Raw genomic sequence first — 22,741 nt, 5'->3', positions numbered from 1 at the left:
GGTGCTTCTGGATGGGAATATACACTTGACAGAGTAATAGAGAAGGTCAGGAGGTTATCAACCATCTACCCTGCCAATCAATACAAGGTGATCCCTATACATACAGTGGGCAAAGACACAAGAAAAGATTTGTGGAATGAGAACATGGTGTTATAAAAGGAACAAAAAAATGGACATGTCTGACAAGATAATGGAGAAAGATAAATCCAGGGGGAGAGGGGCCAGATGACAAGCAGAAAAAAGAAAGTATGACATGAAAGTATGACATGTCTAACATATAATTTAGTTGATAATATGCCTATTTTGCAATGACATGTTTTATGATTTGTATTTGTGTGTATGCTTTCTTTAATCTGTTGTATTTGTATATCTGTCAAGTGACCTTAGGTTATTGTTATTATTATTATTATTAATAAACATGTCCATCTATCCCAACATGGCTCTTGCCTGGGGTACTGACTGGTAAGGTCAGACAAACAGAATGGTGATAGAGAAAACACAGAAACAAACGGGAAACAGAGTGACAAATAGCGACAGGCTAGTTCGATACTAACTGGTATTTGTTGGCACATCATGGGCTTTGCTTGGCTATGTTGCTGATCAGAACATAAACAGCAACAGCAACAAAGAGGATTGACTGAAGAATTTGCTGGTACTTGTTGGTGTGTTGATGCCCTCATCAGGGTATTTGTTTTGTTTGGTTACAGTATGTAGCTGACCGGATCATAAACATCCTCAGCAACGAAGAGGATTGAGTGAAGAATGTGTTGGTATTTGGGGGTGGCCACATCAAGGGCTTACAGTTTGTCTGGTTATGTTGCTTATTGGATCATAAATGGCCACAGCAACGAAGACGAATGAGGATTCATTGAATGACTGAAGAATGTGTTGGTATTGTTGTATAGAAACCATTGTGAGTGTGTAGGGGGGTGGGTCTGGGACAGAAGCCTTTTGGAGTTGTTGGAGGCTTATTTCAACAAAAAGAGATGCCTGCTTGATAACCCCAGTACAATGCTCACAAAGGCTGCTCTGTTGGTGATGTTTTGTTTTGCCCACAAAGGTTTTGTTTTTCATTTTAAATAGGCTTGGTTGTTGATTGGCCGCTGTCCCCTACCTATAGCCCAATAAATTTAACACCTCCGGTGCATATCAGAAAGAAAGAAAAATTACTAAATAAAGATTAAATGAATGAGCAACTCTATGTGTATGTGTGAGCTCATGGGAGGGAAAAATTTAGGTATAATAACAAGGAGATCGTTTTCTTTCCTGTCAAATCGCAAGCATCTTTTCAGGTTCTTTTTTCAAATGTCATTCATTGTATTTCAATAAAAAAAAAAAAGAAAATGCCAGACCTAATTGAGGATATTTCAATCCAACAGTATCAGTGATGGACAGTTAATGGCAGAAAGAATATGGTGTGAGCCCAGGCACACGGGTGAAGGTTGACAGCTGACGTGTCTGCATTGAGAGGGCGTGGCACAGACCGAGATAAGGCGATTGCTGCAGCAGAAATGACATCAGCGGCATGACAGACATACTGATCCAATCAGACACAGCAAAAGGCTGCTGTCAATCAGTCATAGGAGAGAGGTAGTGTTATGACGCCATACATGGGAAAGAGACAGACAACCTGGGAAAGGCCATGCACTATTAAGGAAGAGAATGTGAGAATGGATCCAATTTATGGGTAGACGAAGAGATCCACGAATGGCTGAGAATTTAAAATGGCTGTGGTTCAAGAAAGTACTACTGTGGCCAAGTCTGTCTAGCATTTCACATCCGAATTTTCTAATTCAAGGCAATAGAAGCCTTAATATTAGCTATAGAGCAAAGACATCTAGAGCCATTTACCGGTAATACAAAATATATCTATTTATATACGTCCTGCACTCTAACAAATATTACGCTTAGAAGATATAAATCTTAACTTGTCAAACAAAATCAAAATAATACTATTTTAGTTTTTTAAATTATTTTCAGCACTTGGTTAAAGTAACTAAGGGACCGTTCAGTATTTATGGAATGGACCACCGGAGGAAAATAGGGGAGGGTCATGTCTTTTTATTCTTTGTTAAGGGGAGGGTCACCCAACTTTTTTTAGTCTAGGAGGGGGGGTCACCCAACTTCTGTATTCATGAAAACAGCAAAATTTCAAAGTGGCTTGTTTGGTGCATATTTTCCATGTAGCTCCCAGTCTCAGTCTTCACACGTCGGGCACCCCTCTGCACACCACCCCTCGTTTCCTAGGCCTAGCCAAGGAACTAAAAAAAAAGGCCTCGCGCTGTGGCTCTCGTAGAGACTCAGTGGAGACTGAGGGTCATCTAGGCACTAGCAAAGATTCTAGAGCAAATGTGATTTCTGGCGCCATACTACGTTCTCTTTTGTTCCATAGCTGTCAACATTGAACATTGAAAATAAGGGAGATTTCCCGGGTTTCTCACCCAAAATACAGGAAAATGGCAACATTCGTCCCCATTAACGTTGCAGCAATAGCAACAAAGTAGACTACTTTATTCACGCCTAACAGCCTATATTCATTTGGTCAACTTTATACAGCCTAGTTTACCGTGTAACTTTAAACAGTGTGCATGCTTAGGCTACTTGTGCATTCATCCACACATCCAGCTCCTAACGTTTTGACAAGCATATGATCTTGTTCCTGCCCATCTCTAGCTTTGCTGTCTCCATCCTTACTGTTTTTGTTGTTTGCAAAAAATATACAGTATTTATTGGTAACCATGCAGCAACAAGTGCAATTTGTTAATCGCTGTCATTCTCTCTTCTGCGCAAACAAAAATGTGTTACGTTCGAAGTAGCCTATAGTGCGTAATTCTGCTTCATAAAGTTGAACAAATACATTTGGTTATTTCACAGAAAAGTATAAATAGCCAGTTTATGGTCTACAGTGCAGAGTTGGTAAGTTATGGTAGACCAACTTGGAGTGAATATACAAACAGGGGAAATTATTTATCTACTCGTAGCTTGATGGTATACAGGTGCGCGCGTAGACATACGGCCGAACACTATAGGTACTATGCAACTTAAATAGGTTAACATCACTCTAAGTTCGCCTTCAAGCAAGCAAAAAGATGATTTGAAGACATCTGTTTCACTGGAAGGGCAAGGGGGTAGCAACAGGGCAACACAGAGACAGGCCTGATGGCAGGGCCAATGTTATGAGAGTATCTAGGATATTCTACAGGAAATATTAAAACGGCAAGACAGCTGGGGAAAAGTTAAAATACGCGATAAACCCGGAAGGTATGTTTAGGTATGTTTTGGTCTCTGTGACTATTTGTAAAACATTTGTGAAACTTTTCACGGCATTTGAGAAGGAAAGAGTGGTAGCATGCAAGCTCCCAAATTGACGCTTGTCTGAGAAATGGAGTTTTGGATAATGTTCAGCTTCGGCAGCTTTACCTATGCTAAAATATACAATGACTGAGGAAGCCTAGAGACGAGTCCATAGCAACCATGTGTTGAATTTGTTATTACCCAGTGTGCTTTGTTGAATGGTCTCAATGTTTTATTTTTTTTATTTCATGTCAATACTAGTTTACTAGAGGAGTAACTTATTTGAAGTAATGCAGTTATGCAGGAAGTGTGCATTTAGTTTCCAAGCTTATTGTGTTTCCACAACAATGTTAGTGAGTAAATCTACTGAAATGGCCACCATCTTGGTGGAGTGTGATGTGTAAGATCAGAAAGCAGAGGTAGATTTAAGAATGTTATCCTAGTGTGTCTTCATTGCGCAAAGCAGCGTGGGCGGAAGACATTGACAAATGGCAGGGGAGGGTCACGTTTTTTTTTTTTTTAAATTCTGACTCAGGGTCATTGACAAAATTATTGCAGGCGAGGGAGGGTCATGCAACTTCTGACTGAAGCACTCAAAATCCCTCCGGTGGCCCCTTAAATAAATAACGAACAGTCCCTAAGTGCTACTAACCTCTTACGCAAGTTTACACCTGTGTATGCAAAATGTGCGTGTGTGTTTGTATGTATATCTCTCTGTGCGTGTGAGTGTGTGCGCGTGTGTATGTATTGTATGTATGTATGTATGTGTGTGTGTGTGTGTGTGTGTGTGTGTGTGTGTGTGCGCACGTGCGCTGTTGAGTCACATATTCCTAAGTAAATAGTAAAGGCTACAGCTAAAGTTAGCATAAGCTGCACAAATAGCTAGGAACTCAACAAAGCCCTGACCTGCTCCTCAGATTGCAGCTTCATCTGATGCTTCATCTATTTGGTATCACACTTTGCACACTGCTCTAAGTTAACAGCACTGACAGGATATGCACAGTAGTTGCAAGGCAGCCACAAGTAATTGACCATTAGCACCCCAAAGCAGGGCTTCCTCAGCTAACCAAAGCACTGTAGTGTACCTCTTATCCAGTTAATCCCTGATTGACACACAGACACACAGCTGGTCACAACTCCTCAGATGGTTAAAAATTGGTGGAGAACACTCTCCTTACAGCTGCTGCATTATTTTGAACGGCTGACTGCAGATGATTCAACCAAATGTTTTTCCTTGTTTTTTTTTACATTTAACAACTGTAATAAGCAGTTAATGTCTTCTTATTAGATAGCTAATATATTCACCACGGTTTATACAAGTGGTCGAGGGGCTGCATGGATGTGTTTTTTGGGGAAACTAACTGGGTTATTTTCCCATATACCTCCTTCAATGTAAAATAGCTCAAAGGGTAAATCTCTTTGCTTTAAAAACAAACAAACAAATGACATGTAATTTCAAAAATATTAGCTTCATAAATGTATATTGTGGTACAGTAAATGTATGACAATGCAAGAACCTAGCAATCATTTCAATTTCTGGTATTGAACTGGACTATAACAAAGGAGAAGGAACTGCACCCACTGGCTAAGAGACTGTAGTTTTTAAAGGCGAGGTTAGTGACTTGCATAAGCTTTCGTTTACCCTTCATAACTGTGCAGTGGTGTTTATGGGGCGACAATGGTTTCAGAGTTTGAAGCAATTGGTGGGTCACAATGAGCCAATTCTTGAACATCATGAATATGAAAAAAAACCTGAATTCAAATATAAACTATTATCTATTATACTTTTCTGAAATTAACTCTCTAGTACAGGGATTCCCAAACTGTTGTACGCGTACCATCTGTGGTACGTGAGCTTCCACTAGGGGATACGCAAGATGAAAAGGGCAATGTCAGAAAGGTGTCAAAAATATTTTTTTGAAAATCTTAAGCCTACAGTATGTTCTCTTTGTTCTTTGTGTTTCATAACTTTGTTCTCTACACTGTTTCTCTAGTGAGAGCTCATAGACCAGTTGCACATTTTAATTTTGTTATTTGTTATCATGTAGGGCGGCTAATTAAACATGATGCCTGGAATGCATCAATAGAATGCGTGACGTTTTTATGTGTCAGATGGTGGGGGTACGGGAGCCGAGTCAGGATATAGGTGGTGGTACGTGGGGAAAAAAGCTTGGGAACTGCTGCTATGATGTAGCCATGCAGCCTTGTCTTTTGTCAGCTATATTGTTACATTGTCCCATGAGCAAGGGACTTTAGCACAACGGTGGAACGGAATTTACAACCAGGCTTCATGCAGGCCCAGCACATGGTCTCACCGCCCCTATAAGCCATGCAGCCTTGTCTTTTTTTAGCTACTTGTTACACATAGAGGGACTTAGAGAACTTACCTGCTTCATGGACATAGCAATGGTCTGGGCCCTCGTCATACGCGGACCAATGGGGTATTCCTCATTTTGAGGGTGGACTTCTGGGTCTGAGAGAGAGAGAGAAAGATATGTAGCATCCCACTCCATTTCCCAAGAGGCTCCTGTTCTGTTTTCACCGAGATCCACAGAAGAGTTCGACATAGTGAATGAAGTTGCATGACTGTCCACCCCAGGTGGAGTTCAGATGATGTCACTTACCTACTAAATAAACACCACGACTGCCCACCTCATTGCATTCTGGCCTGTCTCTGCAGCTTGCCGAGTTATTGCCCAACACATACGTTGGTCTGAGTTTTAAGATTTCCCGTCACGTAGAAGCAGGGTTAGGTGTAGGTTATGGGTAGCATGCACTGACTGACATAAGCCTCCTGCTTTTGTAATGCTCTATGTATAAGGTGACAGACTCTTGGGTGAGAAGGCATAGGAATTGACACTACCTGAAGTTATCAGTGTGGACTGACAATGTTTTTCCAAGAGGCATCTCACACCAACGAATATAAGGGCAAGCATAACAGAGCTCAGGTTGGGTAGTTTCCCAACCAGGGTAAGCCCATTGTTTCAAGAGGCCTAAAAATGAAACCTTATTGAAATATTATTATTTATGTTTTTTTTTAATAGTGTAGTGTAGTATAGTGCCAATATTTAATGTGTGTGACATCTAAAAGAAATTTAGTTTTCACCATCAGTATAAGGTTAAACATTTGCATAGAATGTATGTAGTGTATACGGTTCCTTGGCTTAAAATCACTTAAGTGAGACTGGTTAAGTTGCATCCTTGTACATAATGTACTTTTTATAGCATATTTATGGAAAAAGTGTGATGGAAAATGGGAGTGGACAAAATTGTTAGACTGAAAAACTTAGTGGTTAAATTTCACAACTATATCAGTTATTATCATGTTACGTGGTATGTGAAAATTTTGTTGGTAGGCTGTTGGTTTGATGTTAATATCTGAAGTATTTTATTTTGAAAGTATACTACAGAAAAAAAACAAGCATCAAACAATATTTGTGAAAATGGACAGGGTGAAAGGCAATCAGAAACACATTTTCAAATCTGAACCTTGAACTTGCCACTTAAGATTTCGATGCAGATGCTGTACCCTCTAAACAACATGAGCAGAGGTCTGCCGTCTTGATGTGAGGTGGTGATTTGAGGAAACAACCCTGGTCAATTCTGATTAAAAAAAAAGCCTGTGCTGCAGACACCCAAACAGGTTCAGACAAGTACACACATTTCTCTCCACTATAATAAACATCAAAAGAGTTTAGGTTTCAAGATGATTAAAAATACTTTTTATTGATAGACTAGCACAACATGTCAGGGTTGAGTCCAAGAACCAGTTCTAGTCCAGACCAAGTCAAAACGGAGTCAAAAGAGGTTTGAGACCAGGACTAGACAGAGTCCAAAGACTTTCAAGTAAAAAATGAGAGACCCTCGATACTGAGGCGTCTTTTACATTACAATCCAAAGGGCATGTTACCAGACTAAAATTCTGATAATTTAGAAAAATAAAATATTTTTAAGCCCACTGGACTCGGTCAAGACCAATAGCTGCGACCAAGACAATTCTGAGTCCAAATACTAGTGAGTCCAAGACAGTTCTGCACCCAATGTACCTAAAGTGAGTTGTTAAAAAATTCAAAGTGTTCAAAGAAAAACACCCAAGGCTGAAGAGCTGTGCATTTGTACTGGGAGCAAGTCATGATGAAAAAAAGGTCTACCTGTAGAGAGAGGCACCCTGCAGAGTTAAAACTCACCTCCATACACCTCGGATGTGGAAGCCAGAAGCAGACGTGCCCCGACACGTTTGGCCAACCCTGTTAAACAAGGAGGAGAGGAATAATCAACCATCTTATTCTACCAAGAGACAAAAGCCGAGCACAGCATGCTGATAAGGAAAACATATATTCTTGCAGTGAAATATGGATGGAGAGAGGGAGACATACAGAAAGTGACAGAGACAGACAAACAGAAAACATAAAAAACAGAGAGAGAGAGAGAGAGAGAGAGAGAGAGAGAGAGAGAGAGAAAACAGACAGAACTGAGCAACAGTGGCTGAGATGCATCCCATGAATTAATCCAAACACTTGAGAAAATACCTATCATGCTATTTCACCATAATCATGAATTACACCCGAAGTGTACAGAAGGGAAAAATTGGAATTGAAGTTATGAAATATGACCAAGGCATTAAAAAGCTGCTTGTTTGTCAGGATACTTTTTCACTGATTTATTTTAAAAAATATGAGCTATGAGTGTGAATATTATATATTCCGTTCCACAAATTATGTTTTACTGGTTTATTTGACAAATAATCTATATGGATTTACTCTATAAAGACCTTATGTCTGTTTGGGATTGTTTTGTGAGCCTGGGGTTGTTTTGAGAGCCTATTGATGTAGCCCATCTCAGATGTATCTCAGAATAAAGGAATACTTCATATTACTCTAAACCACCATCTGTAAATCAACTGTATACTACTGTCTACATTGCACTAGATTTCTTGACCTGTCTTTGTATATTTCATCACCTTTCCTTCACCTTCACCTTTGCCTCACATTGCAACACAGCTCAGATCTTTGGTTGCTATGAAGGCCAATCATTCTAAATGGATGGTTGCTATGGCCAAAGGCCAGTTCTATCTCTGCCGTTGTCAAGCGGGCATATTGTAGAATTCTGATTAACCTTATCTTATTTAAAACATCTCTATTTTACTTAGCCCACTTCCATACAGTGGGTCCCATTAAGAAATGGCCACTTCATTCGCGCTTACCGTGATTCACACAGCAGCAGTATTAAATTAATCTGTCACCATATGCCTATGCCTACGTTTGCAATGAAAACATTTTAATTTGATTCACATGAAACGTTACATTTAATGTACATGTTGACAATGAGTAGGCTAGTTTTGGTTGTTGGTGGTGTTATTGCATCCCTTAGTTATGCCTACAATGGAAGTTCCCTCGCGATTGGAAGCTCCTTTACACAATAGTATCGTAACTCCCCCTATTTCCACCGGTCCCGTATTTCCACCGTCTTGCGTGTATGTGTCACTTAATATCCATTTCTATACAAACCAAGACAGCGGACTCTTATAGAAACGCAACCACGCACAACATAGGTGTATCTAAATTGGCTATGTACCAAAATGACATTTTACCGCGGACTCGAGGAGCTGTAAACAGTGTTGTAAGGCTGCGTGTACACAACCGCTTGGAGCTCCAGTGGAATTTTAATTTCCACGACAGAATTCTCGGTCTAACCGTCCATGTGCCGTTGAAGCGGTGTAAATAGGCGACCCATCAGGCCAGCACTATAACTCCGGCGTGGTAAACAAAATCGGATATTTCAGGCAGTAAATGCTCCCGTTAAGAACCAAACCAGATTTTGTTCAAATCTACACAACTATGGCTACTGAAAAATGTAAGGTTCATTTAGTAAATGCTATTTTGAAGTGTTAAAAAACATCGTTGTTTTAGAATTTCTGAACAAAAGTGGTGATAATTGGGGGTGTTACGAGACGCATTTCAAAACATCGCATTAGGAGTCCTCGCCACTTCTTTTAAGCAGTCACAGACTTAGGTGCTACTTTTAGGGCTAAAGTGCTAAATAGCAGTCCTAAAGTTACAAGTGACGAAGTTACGAGTGCAAGCATCTCATATCAAATTACCATGGCATTACGCTAAACAACATAAATCCCAATTAGCAACATACATCTCCTCCCTATAGCTAGCCACACAAGAAATTAATGATACTAAATCTCTGCTTAGCATGCTTCTCCGCTTAGCATTCTAATAACAGAAGGGGTACATTTATGTTGACCACTACAACATGACTCATTATGTCTGTAACTCTATAAAACACTTACTTTCATAAAGGAAGCACGCCATCCAGCACATACACATGGAAACCGATATTTTAGGTACTTGGCCACGAACTCAAAACGTGTCTCTCTGAAGCTCTGTTCTAGAATCTTTGCTCTGAACGTTCCGTTGCTAGGCAACATCAAATAAACGAAATGAGAATCTTTTCAAGGTATTAAAAGTGTACGTGTGATTACGAAGGGATGTGTGTGGTTTGCAATTACAATAAACAAGAAATAACATTTCCAATAATTTCCCATGATAAATTACATAATATTTGCACCTTCCTTACTTGTGAAGCTCACACCTAGTGAAATGTAATACAACGTTGCCACCTAGCGTCATTGCTTGCTTATTCTTTCGTCAACTCCATGCTTTTAGGAAAACAATCTTTTTATCATAGTTCCCTCTTCAATGAGCGATTACCAGCTCGTTTTTGTAACAGAGATAGCTGTTTATTGTCCCTAGGTTTACAGAGACACCTATTCATATTAATACGTAGCCTATGGAGTGCTGCCGACCACTGTTCATTACGGCCCAGAATGCCTTGCATGTCTTTATAACAAAACAACACAGTAAAACCTAAATGCCCGTAAACATATGCATTTGCATACTTGTAACATTTTTAATAATACTCTCCCATCATGATATTTAACAATAATGAAAAAATTAATTTGAATACCGTCAATGTGAAAATAACTGTACTACGTCAGCAATAAATAGCTAATGTTCTCCTTACCACTTCAGTTTGTAAGTCCATACTATCCCATGGCAGAGCAAGGATTTCATGATTGGGCAAGGTTGCCCTGAGACATTGTGCATACTTGGAAGGCATTGTGATAGAACTGCAAAGGCGAAAGGTGATAGTTACCAAATACCTGTGGGTGGTATGCTGGAAACTTTTGGAATATTTCTTTTTTTTTTTTTTTTTAGCTTATGCACCCTCACATTGGAGTCCCGAGTTCATATACAAAATTTGGTATCGATATGTGAGTGTTCCTGAGATATGGACGACTTCCTGTTTCGAGCTTTCGCCCGACATTTCGTTTGGCTGTGACGGCAAACGCTTTTGAAAATCAAAAATCCTTTCTGTAACTTTTGTGAAGCTTGGTCCAAGCATCATGTACGTCAAGTTTCGTGAAGTTCGGACCAAATTTGTGACCTGTGAAACTTTAGTTTTGCTTTCTATTCAATCCAATATGGCGGAAGAATGAAAAGGGTCAGTGACATCCTTTTCAATTTCCACACGGTCCGGTTCGGCCGGACGTTCTAGAGTTGGACCGGTGGCTTATATCTCAAAAGGTCTAGGAGCAGGAGCTGACGAAAAATTGGGCTTACAGGAATAAGAAAACTTAAGAAGAACAATAAGTGTGCTGCTTTCAGCAAGCACACTTAATAAGTGTGCTGCTTTCAGCAATCATACTTAACAATAAGTGTGCTGCTTTGCAAGCAAAAAGATAAAAATGCTTCTTTTTCTGATTCCATGTTTCTACCATTGTCTTACAACCTTTTGACATGTGGCAGTGTCATTTTCAGTCAGAACAAACACATCGATCAAGAGAAAATCACTGTACAACTGTAGGATATCAATTGTTTGTTATTAATGATAAACACTTCACCACCAGTGCATGTATCAAAAATAATGCAGTCTGAAATAAAACTATAGCCCTTTTTCCATTAAAAAGATAATTTGCAAATGTGAAAATTTGGGCAAAACATAACCTCATATTCATAGCAGCTAATGACTGGTCTGGGTTTTTGAATGACTAAAAGGTGCACTGGACACAGGTAAAAACACTGGACACGTTTCTAGTAGTCATTCCCAAGACATAAATAATTGTAGAGGCCTACATGCCTGCATGTATATGGACATATACACTATACTACTGTCATAACAAACTGTTTAAATAACCACAGGAAGACATTTTTTCTTGTTGGCTTTGAAATTAGATATGTCGATGTACTGGGCTTTTCAAAGTAGACTTTTCCCTTCCCTGTCTGTAATGGCCATCATTAGGAAATCGTGATCAAGCACAGGTAAAAAGGACATGGTTTCTACAACACAACTGCTGAAATTCTCTATCAAAACAAAATTTCAGCTGCAAAATCAGGCTTAAAGCGTAACTTTCACCAAAATGCATCCTAGGGTGTTTTTGTGAATGTATCCGAGTCAAACTTTCGTTTAAAAGCATAATTACGTCCGAAGCTTGAAAGCTTGAAGACATGAAACTTTGATCGAAGTATCATCAATGTCTCTACACATGAACTTGAGCATTGAGAACATTGTTTTTGTACGCAGAGTGGTTTTGAACAACTCACTTGGTTTTTCTGCTCGCCATTCTTGCCAGTCAAGGAGTGAGTTGTCCAAAACATTTCTTTTTAGTAAACTATGTGTACACGAACAATGTTCTGTTCAGTATTGTTCTTGTTTTTTGCTGCAGTTAGCCTTTTTTCAGATGATGATTAGATACTGTATGTACTTATGCAAACATGTAAGCAGGTATAGTCAAAACATCTTGCACCCATTTAAAAACAGACATAATGCAGGCACAATGGTTCTGGAGTCTGATGTACTGTAGCACATTAAACTAACAAATCATAGAGAACTCAGCCAGGACAAACTGTCAGTTAATTATGCTAATGAAATATACCTAATTGTATGACTTCATTCATTTGGATTTGTCTCAATCTTTATGATTCTTCTGCCAATTCAATTATTCCAAAAAGGAAATCCATTAACTACACTGTGTGGACTCACCCAACATATTCAAGGTCCCAATGGTGTTGGTCTTCAGTGTTTTGATGGGGTTATACATGTAGTTTGGGGGGAGGCAGGAGAGGCCAAGTGATAGATCTGGTCCACTGTGAGAAATAGTGGAACGGGAGGCAGAGACAGAGAGAGAGAGAAACAGTAAGTTAAAATTAAATGAATAACACAAAATAGCTTTGTAAAACCAGATGTGAACCAAAATTTGAGTGATTGACTTGAGTGAGAACATAGGAACATCACAAGCTGTTGGTCAAAGTCATATTGGCTCATTATAGGGGGGAAAAATCATAAATATGAATAAACATATGGGTGCAAGCTGATAAGCTATTTAGGCAATGTGCGAGCCAGATGGGAAAATGATTGCTGCATTGGTAACTAACACAACCAGCACACAGGAAGAGGAAGCACGGAGCATCGTAAGAGATAAATAAATAATGAAAAAACACTTTCATAAATAAGAGCATAGAAAATGGAGAGAACTGGCCATTCCCATTTAATCCAGTGATGACAAGATTGCCGGTCGGAGGCCCCAGCTGTGGCACAACTGGCTGGGGCACCTACACCGTAAGCCGGCGACCCGGGTTCGATTCCCGCCCCGTGGTCCTTTTCGGATCCCACCCCTGCTCTCTCTCCCATTCACTTCCTGTCACTCTCCATTGTCCTATAATTAAAGGCATAAAAAGCCCAAAAAATATACTTTAATAAAAAAAAAAATAAATAAATAAATAAAAAAAAAGATTGCCAGTCGGAGGACCTGAAGGCATGGTTGATTCTGACTAATGAAAACTAGGGCGAACCTCTTCGCCTGTATTTTGACTGGCACAAACACAGTATTCTTTTCCAGTCGCATACGAAATGGTAGCTCACCGTTTCAATCAGATTGCTGTGCTCACGCTTTATGCTTGATTGCTCACACTTGAGAGACCAAACTTTCCGACATGCCAGAAGTACACTCGGATCAAAATTGGATATTGTGAGCCTCCACAAACTACACAACAGATTGGACACCAATTCGGTCAGGCCCAGGGCTGCTACCGTCTTGCCAAAGATGAGAGATTTCCCACTCAATGGGGTCTTGGGGGGTGGGGTGGGGGTGGACTCTCCCATGATAAGCCAGATAAACACGGTGCCCAATTCCCTTAGCAATCTACTGATGGTGCAAACAAACGCTACTGCCACTTAATTCAACAAAATCGATAGCTCGATGAATGAATACATTTTGAGGGATCCGGTAGCTGTCACTAGGAAAACTCCAAAAGGTCTGTTTAAAAGCAAGACAAATGCTCTTTGTCTAAACTAAAGGCTGCAGAGTTAACTTCAGTCACAGTCACATATCAACAAATATACAAATACATGAAAATAATTACATCTCAAAGGGCTGTAGATTCAAAACTAAAAAAGAAAACAATATTTAGAATAGCTCTATATGTTTTGTATAGGTTTTCAGAAAAAAAAAATATTTTCTTAATTTAACAGGGTAATCTGATAAAGAATGACTCATTACGTGTATAACCGATGTGCTCAAAACATCACCCGAGATAAATTCTGCTTTATTTCTTGGAGCTGACTTTTAATTTGGGTGCAATCACTGACAGTGCATGATAAGGGCAGAACACACAAATGTGATGTTTTAACAGAAGTACTGCAGACTGCAGTAACACTTTATGGTAAGGGTACATGAATTATCATTAATTCATGCATGAATTAATTAATGATTTATGCATTACAGGGCTCTACAGTGCGCCCATTTTACTTGCACATGCGAGTAAAAATGATGGCGCTTGAAAGTGCAAAAATATTTAGGGCACTGGTGCTAATGACTTCTAACCATGTCAATCTTTGTCTACAAAATACACCGCAACATCAAGAAACATTACTGGTGCAAACCATAGAATCACGTCGCGAATGCAGCATAAAAACTACACCTCCCATCAACGTTAGCAGTTTCGCGTCGTGACTCGCTAGTAGTCGCTTCTATCAAATCCAAGAACACGCAGAAAAAGTGGAAAGTTAGACTAGCCAGCCAAGATGCAAAAATGTAAGAAATTAGTTCTTCTATCCACCGAATTCATCGGATATCGTAGGAACAGGATGAGATTCTGAGAATGCAGTGAGAGAAGGAAAGGTAACCCAACATGCCTTTTAGCCCAGTTGACGTATTTGCTGCAATATGCAAAATATAGCTGTAGCGAACAGGCACAAAAGTAGCTTCCCGTAATACTCCCATTTTATTCAAAGGTAGAACGCTACTGACAACTCCAGGCTTCCACGCATGCTTGTTTAAACACCGAATAGGATACAAGCTGAAGTGCAAAACGAAAGTAGGCCTAACGTTTGCCTACTGCCCCCATCAATGCAGATATTTCAAATAAAAAGTAAAAGTATAAAATATATATATATCCTTGATTAGCCTATATAGGTTTTGTGGAAGAGAAAATTGACTGTTTTAGTAGTAGTATTAGGCAGTATGCAGTCAGATAGGTCACCATGGGCATATTTGGATTAGCTACAGATGGATTCACAAATAAATAAATTAGCCTACATTTGGCAGAATACTTGATATACAGGCTAAATGCAAATATGGCAATGTATTATACTATTTTACATTAACAAAATGTAGGAAAATAGAACAGACTGAAAATAAAGTAGGCACTGATCTTTAAAATTTCCTGTAGCCTAAATGTTGTCAGTCATTCTTAATATTCGCAATTGGTGCACTGGCATGTTTAAGTGTTAGCTGCAGTGTAATGTTAGATTATGTTTAAGTTAAGTAAAGAACTGACAGTGCGCCCAAAATTTTGTCTGTGCTCCTAAATTTTTTAACTTGGGCGCACAAGTGCTCCTGGAAATAAATGTTAGTGTAGAGCCCTGCATTACTTCATATCTTTATACCCAGACTGCACACCACAAATATTAGGCTAGGATGAAAAGAAATTACCTAATTCAATCGGTAATCATAAAGAGAGGCTTTTTTCTCACTATAATCAGGTTGCCTTCTGTCTCACACACACACACACACACCTCAGCTCACCAAAGACAGATACAATATTCATACTAAAAACAGACACTTCTGCAGTCCAACTCCTTCCATCAACCCCCCTTACCCCCTCACATCAAGCCTCTCCCACAGTCCCACTTCCTCCCTGCCTCCTTCTCCAGCACCTGGTGAGTACATTTGGCTGAGCCTCTTGACTCCAGGCTCACCTGAGTCACAGATCTCCCCCAACTCCCTATTCCACCAACCTGTCAGCACACCAACCTGACTTTGACAGTGGTTACAAACTCTTCAACAGCCCAGTTTTATCTAATCTACTTCATCGTGCCTAATCCTTTTTTAATTCACACTTGAAGGAAGTGGAAATGTTTTTACGCCTCCCTAAAGTCGCTGTGCGGAGCAGCCTCGCACTTCTCCCAAATTTATATCCCCCCCATCACTAATGCACAGCGTTGCAACACAGTGGAACCTCTCCCTCCAACCCTAAGTTTAATCAGCCAGACACTTTATACCTCAAGCTTCAAGTAACCATCCATGCTGAGATCACCTTCATCCATTTTTTCAGTTATTTGTGCAGTTATTTATGCATATAACACACAAAAGGCTGCTATGAGTAATTGCCACTTCAGTGCCACACACACACACACACGAGATTGCTCTGGCACTATTCAAGTTGTTAAGGGGGGACAGGGGTCCATCAACACCAAGTGCATAGAGTGAAGACTAGGGTTGCAAAGGGGAGGAAACTTTCCGGAAATTTACCATGGGAAGTTAAGTTGGGGAATTTTGGAAATATTCCAAATTGGAAACTTTCATGGAATTAAAGGAAATTATGGGAATTAATGGGAATTAACTGGGAATTTTGGGTAATTCATACAAACTGTTTCGTATACAAACATTAACATTTTGTTTCGTAATAAGCAATATGATTTGTATGTTGCTATTTCCGCTTAGCTTAGCATACAAAAGCTAGCTAGCATGCTAGCGGGAATCCCATTCTCTGCCTATGGTTTACTATATACACCCAGGGGGTCAAGAGCGTGCAGAATAGCTTCGGCATGTTAGCATACGCCATTTTCAAGTATGGCGCCGCATGGAGCATTTGGAACCAGCTCCATGCACGAAAATCCGCGTTGGGCACGAGCTCTCATGCCGCATACATGTTGGTGGGCGGTACCTATCCGGGCGCTACAGCCAAACATTATTCAGTGCGTATTTCTTGAGGAGCCTATGAGAAGACGTGTATATTATGGTTATTTATGCATCATATGACAAATAAAGAAAGTGTATTGATCTTGTTTCGTTGTTGTTTGTCCCGAACAAAAATAGCCTAAACATGATTAAATACAATAAATTACACAACAGCGGCATAAAGCCCTTGTCTCGTTACACCATGGTCACACGTTGCTGTCAACCCATAGCCGCCCCCTTTTGAGCTTGCCAGAGGCTGAATCAGTAGGCTACTACATTGAAACACAATTATTGCCGCGAGGCATTCCAGCCTACAAATTTAATAAAAGTAAACCATGCATAATTAAAAAAAATAGCTCAATTTAGGCTACTTCGCTACGCAATAAGGTTTCCATTAGAGCACAGCGGACGTAATTGTCCGCTCATGCTGGCAAACAATAAAATAAACTAATCATAGACTGTAAAAATGCGCTACATATGGCACTAAAAGCCGAATAGTTTATTTATAGTTCGACAATGGATATTTCACGTCATGTTTGAATGCATATTTGCAGCAGCAGGACGTCAGGCAGACCGCTCTTAGTTAGAGCCGCTGTTATCCAATGAAATTAAGTTGTTTTTTAGGGCTTAACTCCACTGGACTCCACGGCGTTCCCGAGCAACTTTTTCTTCTTCTTGTTACGTGGCAAGCAAAGTATGTGCATTATCGCCACCCTCTTACTGGAGGACGACTCTCTTTTTACAGAATATCCAATAAAAATCGACGTTGGTTCATGCGTCATTTCCAGCTTTAGAACTTGGCGCATGGTCAGAGTCGACTGGCGCTGGATCCCCAGTGTTCAATTTGGCGTTGACTATGAATTGCCTCTGCCTCTGCCTACTACTAGTCTACTAGCCTCTGCCATTAATTTGTATGGAGGGCGGGACTTAGTCACTCTCTCCAGTTATATATAATACCTCCATGGATACACCACACCACTCAACAACAAAATCTGATTGGTTGGAACATTTTTTCCCCATGCATATGAACGCACCATAGGTTTCCTTTATGTCTAGCAGCCTATGCCGATTGCTGTGTGCATGTAATTGACATATGTGCAGGGTAGAAATTTGACTGAAATTCCATTAAATCAGGTTGTTTTAACTAATATTAGACTGCAAGATGGGGTTTTGTCCACTACATTTAAGTCCCCTGTTATAGACTAACTTGCCATATTAAAAATTCCCAGTTTATTCCTATTAATTCCCGTTTATTCCCCATATATTCCCGTTAATTCCCATGGAAAGTTTCCAACTTTGAAAATTCCTGGAATTTTGCAACCCTAGTGAAGACAGGCAATGGGGACGTAATCCCATCTCCTGTGTCTGAAGAGTGCTTCCCTTGAATCCCCCAACCCCAAAAGGGCCAATTCCAACAATATTCTTTCTTCATGGTGTCCTTTGAGCCCAGAATGCCATTATACATTTGCTATGTAGCCTATCCTCCTGTCAATGTCAAGTGTGTCAACTATGCTACTTGGGAAATAATAATTTCGTCCATGAATTTTCCATCTGTAAGTTTAAACATTTAAATTTGCAGATGTTAATGATATAGAAGAATGATATAGCAGATGTTAAAATATAAAATGCAGTGCATTAAAAAAGTGTTCTTAGGTAAATGTAGAATGTTCATTTGGTTTGAATTTAAACTGCTTATCGCAAGAATTTAACTGACATAAACTGACTTAACAAAACATACATTCCAATGCACTCCTTCTCCAACCAAGAATAACATCAAAAGCATAAAGCTGGGAGGAGAGCAAGAAGTATTAAGATGAGAAAGCTGTATAAAAGAAAGGGGACACTGGCCTTTCATGTTCTAAGAAAATACAGTGACTGTAAGCTAACCCGACCCTGCTACCTCTAAAGTGAAATCCAAGCACTGATTCATTCCACTTGTGAGGTTTAGCCTAATAAAACAGGCCTTTCATGTAGATAAAGACCTAGGGAAAATATAAGGCTGTTTATCTAACAAGGAACTGAAATCAAAATTTCAGGCAAGCCACAACCTTTCCTTCTAGACTCTCGTCTATTTACAGGCTCTTATATTAAGCATACACAGTCTACACATACATTTGCTGGACAAAAAGCAACTCCCAAAGATAAACTATCCAGTGTGTTTCCCTTTCTTCCCTTCCCTTTATCTCTCCCACTAGTCCCATAGGACAGAGCTGACGAAAACTCTGTCAAAAGACGAGTCGGTTGTCATCTGCTGAAGTTGTAAATGTTCACAGGAACTGGTTGCAATCTTTTTGGAGGGGAGACAGCGAGAGAGAGAGAGAGAGAGAGAGAGAGAGAGAGAGAGAGAGAGAGAGAGAGAGAGAGAGAACTGCTATCTATTTTTTGGCGAGACCAAGAGGTGTGAGGCGAAACATTTTTTTAAAAGCTCGAGAGGTGAAAAAAATGGACAAATAATTGGCTCTTAGAGGTCCAATGATGTCATTTGGGATTTTCAATGAATATGATCAGTGCAGCTGCAGAGAAGGACGCCTGGCGCATGATGACAGCTCACTTTTCCCAGAAAGTAATTTGCCATGTTTCATCAATGGTCATACTACCTCAAGTGATTACATTACCGAGGCAACATCTAATGAAAAATTGCTAATACAGATCATATTGTCCTTATTTCACACAATCATGAGTACTAAAGCCTGTAATTAACATTCATGTATTATGGATTGGTACTCTCAAATGGGTATGTTCTTGCTCTCCAAGCTTCCTAGGAAAGATCTGAGAAAAGAGGCCTCAATACTCTCCAAAACTCTACTTTGTAGGTATGACTGTGAAATCACCAGTCTGCATTGTGGGGTTAGTATGTATTTTGGAATCATTGGTCATATTTTCAAAATTTAGATGGAGAATTCCAGAAGTTCAGAAACGCACGCGCAAAGTCAATCGCAAAACATGAACGTGAAGTGTTTTTATACACAATATACTGTTATTCAACTATACCAGAAGTTGTAAAAGATACTGAAAACGATACTGTAAGCAGCTGATAACAAAAGTGGCTCTAACAAAAGTAAAATGTTAAGTCAGTTACTGTATAAGGAGAATTCCAGAAGTTCAGAAACGCACAAGCAAGATGGTCCCTTACATAACACATCACAACATTACACACTACACATGTGCATGTTTCACAGATTTTTTATTTTTTTTGCGGTAATGATGGTGACAAGCGGTATTGCCGCGGTATGAGTCATGTGACTGCGGTATTGCGGTTACCGTCCCAGCCCTATTGTGTACAAACCACATTGTATATGCAAATTAAGACAAAACCATGTATTAATTGCAGTGTCCACTAGCCCAATGAATCAGAATCAAGCACCTCATGGTCACAATTTTCATGACTTTAAATGTTTTTTTCAAAAAAAATTTGGAATGCAATTATAGCCTGGTGATGCCTGTTAAACTGGGAAACATTGCACACACAACTGTCAGTGGGGTAATTAAGCTCTGGCTGCACTACTGGTAAGTCTTACGGTCACTGGTATGTACGGTCATTTCATGGTTTAAAGGAATATAAATGTGCAGTTTATATTCAGTTCCACCTTCTGTCAGGCTGAATAGTATAGCTGATCACTGCATGCTTTCCCATTTCTTGCCATAACACATGCGCCAAATTGCCTCAGATTGACATCGAGCCATGGAGATAGCCTTACCCTCAATGTAGAGTGGCTCGACTACATCGTGGTTGATCAGCTCAAAGTTCTCATGGCCGATCCAGTGCTCCACGTTGCGTTTGCGGCCAGTGAAGAAGTTATCTACCACGGTAACCTCATGGCCATCCATCATCAGCTTGTCGGTCAGATGGGATCCCACAAAGCCCGCCCCGCCGGTGATCTGGAAGAGATGGGGTGGACAGAGTAGAGAAGTTAAGACAGGAGGGAGTCAAGCAGAAAGCTCTGGGTATTCAGGCTGAATAGTGTTTCTAATGTTCTATAATTTTGAAGGCTTTGATTGTGAATTGAAGTGAAAGCAGTCAATCTTCCCAACAAAAAAAAAAGTCATTTTAGAAGACCTAGAAAGGTAAGTGATTTTTCCTTTTTAAATCAGCTGGAATGTAACAAATAGCTCTATTTAAAATTATTACAAAGGCAGGTGTGCGGCCAGCACAGTGACAGCATGCCATTGCTTGTTCATCTTTGCCGACTGCTTGCTCGTCTTCATGGTCAGCGGAGCGTAAAAGAGTGGAGGAGAAAGCTGCCTCTTGTGACAAACCCCCTCCCTCCCCTCAACCAACCCAGCAACAAAGCAGTACAATCACTTGGATGGGCTGTTCAGAACCTTGCCTTTTCATAGCCTGTCTATGTGTCTCTGTACCTATGTATCTCTTCTGGCGATATGCCTAGAGCATAGGAGTCAAAGCTCACTGCTAGACACATAGTCATTTTTCTTCATTGTTTTCCCAGTCTCGAAACAGGGCCACAGGTAACACAGTCATTACCGGTGCTCTGATTTAGACTGAGAAATCTTGGGGAAACAATCAAGAGAAAGGATTGCCTGGCTGAAGAAAAAAAAGTAATCGGAAATATTTCTTTGTATGGTTATTTCCTGGAGAGCAATCATGATAAGAGGCATGATGTAATAAAACATGGTATGATACTGTAGTATTCTTGCACATGACGTATTTGGAGGACAAAGATCAGAGATAACACAACAGGTAAAGATTAGTGCATGCATGTGTTTGCGTGTATGTGTTTTTTGTCTATGTGTATGTGTGTGTGTGTGTGTGTGTGTGTGTGTGTGTGTGTCTGCTTGGGGAAGGTAGCAGTTATATTCAAGAGTGGTGTTTTCACAACTCACCAGAATCCTCTTGCGGTCCTTCTCAGACAGGAATTTGACCGGGGGGTACTTCTGCGACACGCTGAGAGGAGAAGGGCAAAAACAACATGAGCGATCAATAACCTATTCGCTTTGATCAACTCCTAAACTTCTGAAGAATTCAGTCTCACTGGAAAGAAAAGCAAGTCCAGGAGAGTGCATCAAAACCTTCCAACAGAAAGCTCATGTCACCCTCCCTTGCTGTTTGTCGCAAAACCACAACAGATGAACACCTTCATTGATACGGGCAAACACAGCCATTATTACTCTTCTGTCTATGACGCTTGTGTATGATAGCGATTATAATTAGCAAGATTGACTTTTAGTTATTTATGCATGGCTTAGTTTGTCTTATGATTGCCTCCACCATCTGCCATAGCTATGATTCAATAACAATAAAGTTGAATCTAATCTAATCCAATCTAAAACTGATCACATAGATCTCTGTTTCTCGAGAGCTCCGCCGAGTACTGTTGGTACCAAAAAACGATTGGTTCTACCTAGCTCAAGTTGATGCTGTCAACAGCTAGAGCAGCCGGCAGCTGCAGTGCTGCATTCTGGGGGCATGAATATGGGGGCTCATATGAAAGCCTGACTACAACCTAAATTATGCTAGTTGGATGACTCCGGTCAAGAGTTGAGTGTGAAGTAGTCAATGCACTAGCCTTGTCCGTATCTACTCACTAGTCCATCTGTTCAAGTGCTTTTTGAGTTGTGTACTAACCAGGACTGAACAGGCTAAGACAAAGCCATAAACAAAGCAAGGAAAGGCCAACCAGCAAACCCCATGTCTCCAGACATGGCACAAATCTACTTGGTAATTCTTAGTTAAATAACAATCAGATGTGCGGATCAATAATTGATTGGGCTGAGTAATTAGAAAGGAGATTACACACGCATTACTGGAGGCTCAAGCAGAGATGTGCAAGGACTTCCGAAATAAATTAATCGGAAGAACACCTGAGGACAAACACACACACACACGCATGCGCGCACACATACTCATGTAAGTACACACATGTGTGTCGCAATGATAGAGGAGCTTTTTACGACAAATGGTCAATAGTGGACAGGCATCTTGACTAAACTGAAGGCTGCAATGACAGCATTTTCTCTGATGGCCGTGAGAATGGACTGGTGGACCTCCTAATTAAGATTTGGAGAGAAATGAAGCCATGGCAGAGCTGTACCAATGACTATAGGAGGAAGCTCAGGTGTGATGTCACCTGTATTTTTCTGTTTTTCCCCTTAGCCACCTTCTTATTCTGCCTTCAGTAGAAAAACCGAATCATCTTTTTCAATTTCACCAGCCATTTGAAAGGTCTCGCAAGGTGGCAC

At 40.1% G+C, this 22,741-nt stretch overlaps 1 protein-coding gene across 1 annotated transcript in view; it reads right to left on the bottom strand.

Annotated features, from left to right (window-relative positions):
* Positions 1–22,741, bottom strand: part of uxs1 (UDP-glucuronate decarboxylase 1) — a 72,327-nt gene that overhangs the window by 24,353 nt on the left and 25,233 nt on the right. The window contains 7 exon segments of the mRNA XM_048239221.1: positions 5,582–5,635; positions 5,725–5,767; positions 7,482–7,541; positions 12,346–12,417; positions 12,420–12,449; positions 20,242–20,422; positions 21,386–21,446. Of these exon segments, the coding sequence (XP_048095178.1) occupies positions 5,582–5,635; positions 5,725–5,767; positions 7,482–7,541; positions 12,346–12,417; positions 12,420–12,449; positions 20,242–20,422; positions 21,386–21,446 (501 nt within the window).

The sequence above is a fragment of the Alosa alosa genome, chromosome 3 (assembly GCF_017589495.1).
Source record: "Alosa alosa isolate M-15738 ecotype Scorff River chromosome 3, AALO_Geno_1.1, whole genome shotgun sequence".
Lineage (NCBI taxonomy): Eukaryota > Metazoa > Chordata > Actinopteri > Clupeiformes > Clupeidae > Alosa > Alosa alosa.
Note: the sequence above shows the minus strand (reverse complement) of the source record. Positions and strands in the feature narration are given on the sequence as shown.